The 12,512-nt window shown below is 49.7% G+C and overlaps 1 protein-coding gene across 1 annotated transcript in view; it reads right to left on the bottom strand.

The window, feature by feature from the left end:
- The window catches only part of Vwf (von Willebrand factor), a 126,657-nt gene that overhangs the window by 73,351 nt on the left and 40,794 nt on the right, over nucleotides 1-12,512 (bottom strand). The window contains exons 10-14 of the mRNA XM_051173265.1: nucleotides 7,643-7,779; nucleotides 6,880-7,018; nucleotides 5,577-5,677; nucleotides 1,524-1,719; nucleotides 563-778 (exon numbers count right to left, since the gene is read on the bottom strand). Coding sequence (XP_051029222.1) covers nucleotides 563-778; nucleotides 1,524-1,719; nucleotides 5,577-5,677; nucleotides 6,880-7,018; nucleotides 7,643-7,779 — 789 coding nt within the window. The remainder of the gene's footprint in view (nucleotides 1-562; nucleotides 779-1,523; nucleotides 1,720-5,576; nucleotides 5,678-6,879; nucleotides 7,019-7,642; nucleotides 7,780-12,512) is intronic.

The raw sequence follows: 12,512 nt of genomic DNA, 5'->3' as shown, positions 1-12,512 counted from the left end.
ACAACAAAGCAGTAAGCAAAGTCTAACTGTCCAGGGGTCCACAGTGCAGAGTAAAGACCAGCTCTGATGGCAGGAATCTACCACAGCAGAGGACAGATGCAAGGTCAACTAGAACAATGGCATTATTCAACGCTGCATAACTTAATACAAGGCCAAAGGCGTGGGCCGGGACTCGCTGACATCTTGATGGAAATTAAAAAGCAAAGGATTCCTGCATTCCAAACTCACTCCACGGCCTAACCATACAAGAAACGAACACTAGGTGGCAGCAGTTACAGGCAATCTCAGCTAGGCCCAGGCTTACACCCAGGTTCCATGGCATCTTAAAAGGGGTTCCTCTTACTTTTACGCTGGAACCCACCCCACCAGCTGCCAGGAGCAAAAGGCAGAGGGAAAGACTACAAATGAACTGTAGGCACAGGTTTGTCACTGGGACCTGTCTCCAGCTGAAATAATTCAAAGAAAGCACCTTTGAAAAGGACAGGTGGACCCAGATCCACGAGGTGCCAGAAGAGTTTGTGTGGGTTGCCTAAGGGAGGATAAGCGTTTATGGGGCACTCACCACAAAAGTCTGGCTCCCGCCACCCGATGTGCACGCCTTTTCGGGCACACGCAGCAGCATAGTTGGCCACCGCACTACACAGACAATCCCGGCCATCAGAGCAGGAGCAAACATCATAGCGGCAGTTCTGCAGGTAGGGTAGAGGGCTGATGGCATGGTGGCAGGCCTCGAACTTGGAGGATGTCAGGAGCGCACAAGCCTCCTCTGCAAACCTGGCTGTTATGGAGCGAGAAGAGCCAGCGCCAGGTAAGACAGGGCCCTTTCAAGGCCTCTGGGACCAGCCACAAAGGACTCTCACACCCTTAGCCCCACCACCACCCCTATCCAGCAGCAAGACCCGGCTCCCTTTTCTGATGACAATTGCTGCAAAAGCAAGTCTCTCTGTCTCTGGCTTCTGGTGCCAATTTAGTGCCCTGTGTTTGACTCAGTTACAGGTAAGAATGCATTTGCCAAACACCCACTGACTGGAGACGGTGGCCAGAGCGGCAGAAGCTAATGAGAGCAGAGAGGTGACTGCACAGGGCCACTGCGATGCACTTTGTACAATAATTCAGCTCTGAGCTCCCGCGCCCGTTGCTGCTCTAGACTGAGACCTTCCCAGGCCAGAAACGACACAATATTCTCTTCTTTCTCAGGATTTCATCCATGGAGGGTATTCAATAAGCAGACTTTGAAAAGGAAATGAGCCAAATTCAGATATGGTCAAAATGCCAATGATCAGGTCTAGTAGTGGTGGCACACGCCTTTAATCCCAGCACTCGGGAGGCAGGGGCAGGCTGATCTCTGTGAGTTCAAGGCCAGCCTGGTCTGCAGAGTGAATTCCAGGACAAGTTCCAAAGCTACACAGAGAAACCCTGTCTCAAAAACTAAAAACAAAGTGCCAATGGTCAAAAGACAAGCTGGGTCAATTGTGTCCCTGCTCCCCCCCATGGGAGACCCCAAGGCTCTTGGGCTCTCGTACTCAAGCGTGGGTTCAGACTGCAGGGGTCGCTGTGCTGTCTATGCAGGTCTGGACAGTCCCCTTGAAGCTTCCAGGCGTTTCCAAAGTCCACCACCAGGGGCTCCACTAGGCCAGCAGGCGTGAGGAAATCGTCGCCCTTGTTTCCGTTGTAATTCCCACACAAGCCACAGGTCTTCCCAGAGTAGACAGGGGACAGCTGCAGAAGACAGAAGACAGGCAGCCCTAGAGCAGCTGTCCCCATACGCAGTGCTGGTACCACTTGGCTAATGAGATCGTTTCAATCAAAAATTCCGCCACATGAAAAACAAATATCTACGACAACTAAGCTCTGGGCTGCAAAGTGTGTAGCGCATGGTACCAGCTCTGTCCTTGCTCTTCAGTCATGGGTCAGAGAACACTTAGCCAGAGTCAGCTATGTAAGTCTAAGAATTATAATAATTCAATATATATAATATATTAAAATACATGTATTTATAAATATTATCTACTATGTTATTGTTATAAGAATGTAATAATCACAATATTTAAGTTACACATATGTAACATAGTCACTTTGGAAGGCTTGAGAGAAAAAGGACTTGCCTAAGATCCCAGAGAGAGCGGCAGAGCTGGGAAGAGCGAGCAGGTTGAAGCTCTGAGATTCGCGTGCTTTCTATACCCATATCTATCAGTGGACATAAGCTAAGAAGCAGTGAGAGGAAGTGGAAACTGTCCCCTGTGCAGGTATTGGTCACAAGTGGGCAAGGCAGACTGGGTGGAGTGCAATCCAAGCCCCTAGGGAGCTCATGCCTGGTGTCAGGAAACAAGACTTTCCTTCTAATCTCTGCTGAGGACATTGGGGAGGAAGCAGGCTCAGATTCCATCCCCATCACTCACTCCCTGATCAGACCTCAGGGGTGAGCCAGAGGTCTGAGCCCAAAGTGCCTTTTCAGGACTAAGTAGTGGGGTGGAAGCAGCCTTTTCCCAGGCAGCACTGCTGGTTTCTACGGTGCAGATTTGAAGCAGAGGTAGGGACCAGACCCAAAAGTCCACTCCAGCTCTGTGGGTAATCAGTAAAACCAGGTGACAACTCTGATGTCCCAAAGCCTCACGAGTTAGGCCTGGACTCGTGCAGTCACCTTCCAGCTATGACTTAACAAAGTATAGAAGGTTCCAGAGCCACAAATATGTACGCAGGTAAACCATGTGTACAGAGTGGTGCGTCCTTATTTGTTTTACAAAGGCTGAGTGTCACATGTACTAACTAGGTTCTGAGACCTTCCCTGAGTTCCCTGCTTAAAACTAAACCACCCTGGTCCTTCCTGCCCCTTCCCTGCTTTATTTCTCTCCCCGGGCTTTATTCTAATAGATGATATGATAGACATGTTTGCTTTGTTTATTATTATCTGTCGTCCTCATTAGAATTCAACTAAATGAGGCAAGAATTTTGTCTGCCATTTCGCTGTTGTACCTTCATCATCTCTAATGCGATGGTGTCTAGCTTCTATTCAGCTTGCTCTTAAAAATGCCATAGCCCGGGAGGCTTATAGACAAGAAACCCTGGGTCATCTGAAGGCTAGGAACTGAGGTCAAACAGCAGCAGGTGCAGCACCCACCCAGCAGGGACCCTGTTCACAGAGGCTGGCTTCTTGCTGCATGGCTCATGGCAGAAGGGGCTGGCTAGCTCCCTGGAGCTCATTATAAAGTCATTAATCACATTCTTAAGGGCTCACCCTTAGTGAATTCATTCCTGCCCAAAGCTCTACCTCCTAACACCTTCAGTGGGAGTGAAGATCACAACGCAGGAAGTTTATTGGGGAAATGCTAATATTTTCCAAATTGAGTAATAGGTAGGATGAATGAAAAAAAAAAAAAATAAACTACCACCAAAAAAAAAAAAAAAAGGCTTCTTCCTGATGCCAGATAAAACAGTGCAGACTGTCAAGGCCATCTGAGCAAAGTGGCAGCAAGTGACATGACTTCATCCTGCCTCCTCAAATTCTCAGCGCCTTTCTCCCCTTCCCTTCTTACACACCGGGTGCCCTCAGGCCCCCCAGAGTCCCCTTGGCCACTCTCACTTACCTTACATCACTACCATCCACCCCTCTGAGCATGTTTTTTTCTCTATGTCCCCTTGGCCTATCTTAGGGGATAGATGGTCAGGGCTAGGAAGAGAGGGTTTTGAGAAACAATCCTCAGCTCTATGACAGTGGGGGCTGTCCCAGGTCCTCACAGGACTCGGCTGGGGCTGAACTTGGCCTGCAAGCTGTTTGACCATGACCCCAGTGCCTGGGGTCAAGGTATGCATATCACACACATAGAAAGAGGGTAAGGGTCCCTTCAGCACCCTGTACCCCAGGCCTACCTGCCTCCAGCTGGCTCCTCCCCCAAGCCCCAGGGTCTATTTGAATGCCCCCATCGCCCCCCCCCCGACCCCGCTCCTCACAAATGCAGCTTTTCATAGCAGAACCAACTGACGCTGACACAACCCCTGCCCACCAAGCCGTTGTGGTTCTAATAGAGCCCTGTCTCCAGTTCTAACTAGAAATGGAATGGGAGAAGAGGCTTTGCCTGATCCCTGCTGTGTGGTTACAGTAATTTTACAAAAGAAAAATGGACTTCATGTGGACCTCTCTTGGAGGCTCTACAATGGGAGAGAACTTGCAACACCCACCACTGAGTTACACCAAGGACCCTGGGGAGCGGGCACCCCAGGATGTGGCGCAGGCTCTCTAGGCTTCCTAGGTCTGCTGTTTCCCTAAGTGTGGTCTTGGGACCCACGGGGGTCTTTTGAGGTCCTTTCCAGGTGTCTCAGACTGACATTTCAGAGCTTCATGCTTTTGCTCTTGTCTTTCCCCTTTCGTTCTTGTACAAAGGACAGAGTGGAATTTTCCAGAGGCCCTGTGACATGAAATATTGGAGCAGATTGATTGCAGAAGTAGATATGAGAATCCAGCTGTCTTCTATTAAATGAATTGGTAAAGAGATTTGCAGCCATGGCGTTCTTCTTACTGCCCAGTGTTGTCTCCTGATCCCTGCCTAATTTATTTTTCCAAAAGGAAATGCTTCCAAATGTCTACTGGGTAACAAGTGTTACGTTATAAATGAGATAATGCATGCTTTAACGTCTCTGGGTTAACTTTTCTGTTGTTTAGGATTTTGTTTTTCCATTTGTGATGGGGTCTTGCTATGGAGCTCAGGTTGGCTGAAACTCACTATGTTAGCCCAGGCTGGCCTCCAGGCATCTCATCCTCCTTGGCCCTAGGATGTGACTATGCTCAGTCTTGATTTAACCATGAGTCTGATGTCAGTAGATAAAAATCTCACTAAAGATCTTCTCAGGAACCCCCTCAGTCATTTTAAAGACTCTCACAGCATCCTGAGGCCAGACAATGAGGACCACGGTCTAATGGGGGGACACCAGCCACAGAACTAACTCTCATTGTACTATGACTGAATGTGGGCTTCTGGTGCATCTCTCTGTCCCATTTTGCATCCCTTATGAAACAGCACTGGCGATTGCAATTCCTGCCCTGCCCACCTGCCAGGGACTTTGCAAGGTCAGCAAATCTAGAAGCCCAGGGAAATGTATGTGTTACTGTCCAGTCTGGTTAGAGATTCCATCCAGAGGACATGGCCCACACATGCATCGGCTTAGTTCTTAGTAGAGAATGTGGACGATTCCCCTGCGGCCTTCTCCAGATGCTGTATGGAAGGATAGGGGTATGAGCTGGGTGTTCCAATCTGGTTCTTCCCTTGCTCCCCACAGTGAGTGTCCAGGGACACCCCTTGATTCAAGGTCTCGCTGCATCCAGGAAACTGGCCTGCAAATCTGCCTCAACACCAGTCTTCCAGGGAACTGACATCCAAGTGAGAACCCCCAGAGCCAACAAGGAGCACCCAGAAAATAGATGTCAGCTTCTCACACACAGAGAGCCCTGTTCCTTGCTCTGGGGGTGTAGTGTGAGGAGAAAGAAATTCTTCTCCTACCACACAAAGCCATTTTGCCCAGAGCACAAGGGTACTTTGTAAAGGTCAGGCTCCAGGAAAGCTGTAGCTTGGGAAGGGGCCTACCTTAACCAGTAGCCGCCCGCGGCCATCCCAGTCTATCTGCAGGTCTTCCTCATAGCTGAGACGTACAGAACCCATCACCACGTGCTGGATGCGGAGGTCACCTAGGAGAAGACAAGGGTGTAGGTTCAGGTGTGTTGTGAGTCTGTGATGTTTCAATACATCATTTAAATGACAAGCAAGCAGTGAAAGGCAGAGAGGTATCCATGAGACTAGGGGTGGAGAAGGGGGGGGACTCTCTGGAGGAATGATGAATTGGGTGTCTGGTCTGCCACAACCTGTAATTCCCCTTATGGACCTAAGAGGGCAGCAGAAGCTCCAGCATCCTGGGGCTGAGGGAATCCCCTGTGTCATCAGGGAGAGAATCTCAGTTGACAGAATGCTTCCATCACTTTGACCTGCAGGCATGATGATGACATTCTCTTGATTGTTGTTTGATGTGGGAGAGGCAGTGCTAACCCCTGGGCAGGTGGCCCTGGGCGGTATAAGACAAGTGACTGAACACCAGCCAGCCAGTCCACAGCCTCCCTCCTGCTCCAGTTCCTGCCTCCCTCAGTGATGAACTATGAGGTGAAGTAAACCTTTTCCTCCCAAGTTGAATTTGACCAGTTGTTTGTTCATTTGTTTGTTTGTTTGTTTTTCATCACAGTGACAGAAAGTCTCTATGACAACCACTAAACCTAATGTTTATGCATTCTTGGGCCCCTGCTGGCTTCCAGGCTGGCTGACATTCCTCCTGGCTGACCGACACTGTGTGCAAAGCTGACTGCAGTGATGTCAGTGGCTGTGGGAAGGTGGAGCTGTAAGAAGAGCTCATGCCTTGCCTTGGAGGAATACATCAGCTCCCGGGGAGTCACACTCAGCAAACACGCATGCACGTGAGTACACAGCGTGCTCATCCACTGTGCCAAGCTAGGACTGTGGGCTTCCAGGAGAGACAGGGGTCATGGAGGAGACAGCTCTGGAAGCCATTTTGAAGGTAAAGTATGGGAGTTATGCACTACAAAGTCAGTTAACGTGACCTGGGTGAAGACATGGGACAAGAAGTTTTATCCCATGAGGCACTTGTCCCAAGTGTCATCCTTTAAACTGACCATTCGTCGGTCACCCCTGACGCCTCATCTGGGTCAACCTCTGCTTCAGGAAGCCTTTTCTTGTAGAGTCACTGTACCCAGGACACTGCCTCCCCTCCCCAGCTAAATCCCCATCAGGTTCCCAGGAAAGAAGTGGATCCCTTCAGTGGGCAGAGACGATGTTGCGAAGATGATACGGTACGGAGGATAGGGTCGTGGGGTCATGAGCTCACCTTGCAGGAAGGGAACCTGGACATCCTGGCCATCAATGGCAACTCCTCCCCCATGTTTCAACTTCACAAGGCTGTTGTGCAGGGCAGACAGCCGCACAGTGACTGAGCGGGTACAGACAGCATCGGGATCATCGGCACACTGACAAGTGGAAATGCAGAGTGACCTTACCACAGCACCTGACAACCCAGTGCCCAGCCTCAACCCCAGAGGGTGTGGGCCTCATTGAATAGCACACTTCCATTCTCCCAGATGCTGCAAGGGTGGGGTGCTCAAAGCTGTGCAAGGAGGGCCTAAGCCCTAGCCATACTCACACCCTCTCCCATCCTCGCATTGTTTTTGTTGTTTTACAATGAACCTCATTCCTTGGGTCTATTAACCCCGATCAATCAGGGGCTTCCCCCAGAGTAGAGGTCCTATAACTGTCCCCATCCTTGCTTTATTACCAGGAGAGTATACACCTGCACCATGGCACTCATAAAGGAGGGGACCCTACAGCTGCCCACCCCAATCCACCTTCAATTTCAAAGAGCAGGGGTTTAGGGAGGCACAGACTGGACCTGAGGGGCTGGACTCTCCTGAGTATCAAGGTAACCATCTCCCAGTGGCCAAGAAGGGAAAGAAAAAATGGGTTTGCCCAAGGCAGATGAAGACTGAAGGAAGAGAGCCCTCCTGTGCTTGGGACAGATGCTCGAGTCTCTGGGACATTGTGCTCTCTCCACCAGGTTCTGCGGGCCTCCTGACAGGAACGGTGGTCAAGCTCACCTGCACAGTCTCTATGACAACGGAGAAAGAATGGTCTTGGCAGTCCCGGGCCAGCAGGTACTGGCAGATCCCACTGAAGGTGAAATGCCTGTTGTCAAAGCTCTTGAAGTGGGATTGGCCTGTGACAAAACACTCCCCTGGAAGGACCCAGAGGAATTGGTCAGGGGAGAGATTCTGAGTTGGAAAGGCAGGTGCACATAAAAGCAGGGTGTCCCTCCCCCAAAGCTCCTAGGTGTCCTTTCCCCCCAGGACAATCAAAACTAGGTTCTGGCCAAAAAAAAAAAAAAAAAAAAAAAAAAAAAACTGTAAATGATGAGTATCCGCTCTCAAACAACAGAGCTGGTCATGGGTCAGTGCCCGCTTTTACAAACAGCAACTGAGGGAGATGAATATGAAGCTGAATTCAGTCTGTGGTGGAGTCAGGGCCTGAACCCACAGCTCTTAGTTCTGGGCTCCTGCCTCTCACTTCTTTCCTGAATGCGGGGCCCCAGGCTTCCCTGCTCAGCCAGGTCAGCTGCAGGTGGCAGCCTGGAAGCCTGGGTAAGAGCTCTGCTCCACAGGACAGGACAGGGGAGACTCCCTAGAAGCACAGCTCTCACTGAAGGCCTGTGGAGGGACGGGGTGACAGTACCACCCCAGGAGAGCCGTGAAGGCCAAAGCCAGAGGCAGAGGTGAGAAAAAGGCAGGCTGGCTCAGTGCCAATCAGAGACTCCATTCCTTCTCCTAGCCAAGCCAACAGGGAAAGCTGCTGGGGGTGGGGGTGGGGAGCAGGGACTCAGGAGCAAGGAGGCTATCTGCACAGGACATAGCCAGGCAGCAGCCACTTTCACAAAGCCACTCCAGCCCAGGCTAATGCATCTGCAGATGGGGACTCTACACAACTGAGGTTTTGCCATTCTGTCTTCCAGGGGCTCAACCATAAGCTCACACGTCCTAGAAGAGGCCCTCGCAGAAGAGGCCCTGCCAATGTTTCTACCCAGCTCAGGGAAACTCCGTCCTCAAAGGCGGAAATGGACCCTGTGGCTGAAACAGGCGTCATGGTCTCTTGCCAATCTCTAGCTGAGTGTTGGTGCCACCTTCTCTCATCTCCACCGTTAGAAATTGTGGAGAATTCTGTAGAAAATGTATCCCATGAAAGAGTGACCTCCTGCTATGCACTACCCTGACTCCACACCGCCAAGGCTAGGTTCTCCAAGCATAGCTCCCCTGAAAGGCCCCACAGCTCTATTTTGGCCCAACTAACTCCAGGGCTGGTACTGAGTCCTGATGCAGCCTAGACATCCTGAAAGGCTGTGGTATGATTCCTGTTGCCCACATGACAAGGACGAGAAACAGGGGACCCAGTGTTTACCCCTCATCAGTATTCTCAGTAACAGGTGGACTGGACCAGGCTAACTATGCAACTTCGAATTCATGTGTGGCTCTGCCTTGGGAATATTTGAAGGTTGGGTAAAGGCAAGTACCCCGAGGGGACCAGTCTGGTCCCCAGGGCAACTGCTCCCTTCCAGGATGGTAGGATGGACAGTGACCCAAACCAGCCTGATGAACGTGAAAGAAACAGGGAGGCCATAGCTCCCTCTCAAGACATCTTCTCTCATACCATGTCCTGCAAACAGACAAGAGTCTGGTAGAAAGGCTGAGCAGCAACACAATGGGGCCAAGGGTCACCCCAGCCCATTGTGGAAGTCCTGGAATCCAGCAATGTCACGGGAAGGCCCTTTCTTAATGAATATTTTTCTAAAGTCACCATGGTTGAACAAACAGAGCAATGTGGTCGCTTATGTCAAATGCCCTGACCTGGCTGCGGGGCAGTGGGTGGGATTCTTCCCGCAGCCATCTCTGTTCTCTCAGGAACACTCTTATCTGAGTGTGAAAGCACACGTCCACCCTCTTTGTCAATGCCCAGAAAAGAAGGGTCAATAAGAAAACACTGCCGCTATTAGGAAGGGAAATCTCAGGGCCTGGACTCTAATCCCCTGATCTGGCTTCCTGCTCTGACCCTGCTAATTTCTTTCTCAGCAATCACAAGTCTAAATATTATATGGAGCTTATCTCCTTGGTACAACTGAGAAAATGAACTGCAAACACAGGAAACCTGGGGAAATGGACGGGTGAGCTGCCGGGCAGTAGCTGGCCAAGGGAACTAGAACATCCAAGCAAACAATGAGCTACATGGTCAAGCTCACACCCCTCAGCAGGACAGCTAGGGTACTTGTGCGGGGCAGGCAGTGAAGGACAGCCACCAGACGTGAGGCGAGCAAAGGAACGGAGAGTAAGAGGCTCTTAAAATAGCGTACAAGGTAGAGAGCCTTCCGATGTTAAAGCAAGGCCGTTACTGGGTAACGACCCACCCACCCCTCATTTAGAAAAAGGAGGAAGGGGGAAGAGGAAGAACAGGAGGAGGAAGGAGGCAGAGAGGAGAAAAGAAAGGAGAGGAGAGGAGGGGAGGGGAGGGGAGGGAAGCAGCAGGAGATCTCTCATCTAATAGACACACTCTTTATCATATATAAACAAACCCTTTAGTGTGCAACTGGCAGGCCCTGGATAGGCTGCCCTGCTTGAGTTATTGGCCTTCACCTTTTCCTACAGCCATTCCTGCAGAAATGTCAGTCCACAGCCTCCAGCAAGGTGAAATAGACTCCCTATAGACTCCAGGCTCCTCCAAGCTGGCCTTTAACTCAGTGATATAATTCTGACCAAGTATGTGTGCTGCATCTCTGCACTCCCTCTAGGAGCCACCGCCTGGCTAGTGATGATCATTGCTGTGCCCAGCTGACACATGAGGAAAGCCGAGCACAGAGAAGTTAGACGGCCCCAACCTTCCAAAGCAGTCAAAGAGTGCTTTTGAACACAGGCATCATGGACTGCCCCATGGGTTGGGGTCCACAGTTGCTAATTAGCCTACTCTCTTCAGGAACACACCTGGAGCCTCTCTGACCCTCATCAGTGTGGTCACCTGCCACAGAGAGCCTGGGTGGAAGAAATCCTTTCTATAAAGCAACAGTGCTATGACCCTTGGCAGGGTATGATACAGAGGTTGGGAAGAAGCTACAGGACACTAGGCTCCATGGAAGCCACAAGCTGCAGTGTGGGTGTCGAATGTCCACCAAAGGCCCATGTGTGGCTTGGTCCCAGGAGTGACACTTATGCGAGGTAGGCCTTATGCAAGGTGCTTAAGGGATTGGCATGTGCCCTTGAAGAGGGTTGTAGGACCTATCCTCCCTGCCCCCTCTCTCTCTGATTATTGGTTTCAGATATAATTGTTCACTCTACTACATGTCCCAACCATGGATTTCATCACCAGAGGCTCTAACGAATGGAGCCAACCTTAAAGCCGAGGCTCTAGAATCTTGAACCAAACAAAACCCCTAGTTCACAAGCAGACTGTGGGCTAAGCTGCCCAATGCCCGAGGATACCCTAACTCCTGACCAGTAAGCAGAGATAAACATGGAGTGGAGAGTTTCTAGAAAGGCATCCATAGGGATATCCCTCCCCAGTGGACTGCTACTCTTCTATGCCTTTCTTCACCGTTCTGCTCCTCATGTCCCACACTCAGTACTCTTTGCTCTAGGCAGCCTTCAAAGTGACCCGTTATGTTTGGCCATCTGTGGCACAGATCGATGACACTTTCATCTTTATCCAGAGTCAAATCCCAGTCCACTATGTCTAAACTGCACAATACATCCCCTCCAGGCTCTTCATAGATGCCCCAGCCTGCTCTTTTCTTCTCTTGGAGAGCTAGGCATACCCCCTTCCAGAACCTTCCCACTGATTCCCACTCTTGCTGCTTATCTGAATGATAAGACAGCCCCACTGTCAACAGGATTTTGGCAAGGTAGAGAGATAAGCCTAAACCTGGCAACCATGGGTGGAGGTCAATAGGAGTAGAGGGTCAAAACAGGGCTTTGAGAATGAGACAAGATCTTAGTAGCTTTGTCAGCAAAGTGTGTCACCACTCTATAGACAACAAGTTGGGACTGGCTGCCTGCCCTTCCAGGCATCAAGAGGTTGTCTTGAATCCTCAGCAAAGCTCGTGGAGATTTTGAGCTGAACACCATGGGACTGTATTGTCTGGACAAGACTTTAATGGATACAGCAGATACTCTGGTAGTAGTTGGATGGATGAGTGATTGAAAGGATGATAAATAGAAGCCCCTCCCTAAAGTTACTGGTGTCAGAACTCCCACAGCTGAGTCAGTCTGAAGGAAACATAGCCAGCTAAACTCCTAATTCTGTCCACTGTGGCTCACAGGAATTATGTGATGGGTGCTTCCGGTTTAGCTATGGAAAGGTTCACATGTTATAGACATTTGATCACACTGTGTGAAAGGTTCCTTCTGGTTGGTTTAATAAAGAGCTAAATGACCACACTGTTTGATGAACGATCACCTCTCCTAATCAAGAGGCCTCTGTTGTTTGAATCTAATCTTTATCAATCTTGATGGCATCCATAGCTTTTCTCCTCTCATGGAAACAAAATATAGCCTCTCCCCCAATGCAACACATTATCTGACTTCCCTTCTAACGTTAAGACATCCTTAAAATATATAGGCTGGTTTGATTCAGTAGGTTTTTCCACAAATGATTATCTCTCAGTAGTTGTCCCTTTTTTATTCATTATCATTTTAAAAATTTAAGTCAACAAAGCACCATACAGGATCCAGACACCCTGTGTATTTTCCATCCTTACATGGCTTACTTTTTATATTATTTTACTCTTTCTTTAAAGACTTCACTTTATTATTGTTAAACTATTTTATTTATCCTTTATGACTGTCTATACCCATTTTCTTTCTTTAGCATCTAAGTACATTTTTAAGCATTTTGTGCCTGTTTAGAGCCCCCCCCCCAAGTTGGTCTGAACCTGGC

This window comes from Phodopus roborovskii, unplaced genomic scaffold (assembly GCF_943737965.1).
Source record: "Phodopus roborovskii unplaced genomic scaffold, PHOROB, whole genome shotgun sequence".
Lineage (NCBI taxonomy): Eukaryota > Metazoa > Chordata > Mammalia > Rodentia > Cricetidae > Phodopus > Phodopus roborovskii.
Note: the sequence above shows the minus strand (reverse complement) of the source record. Positions and strands in the feature narration are given on the sequence as shown.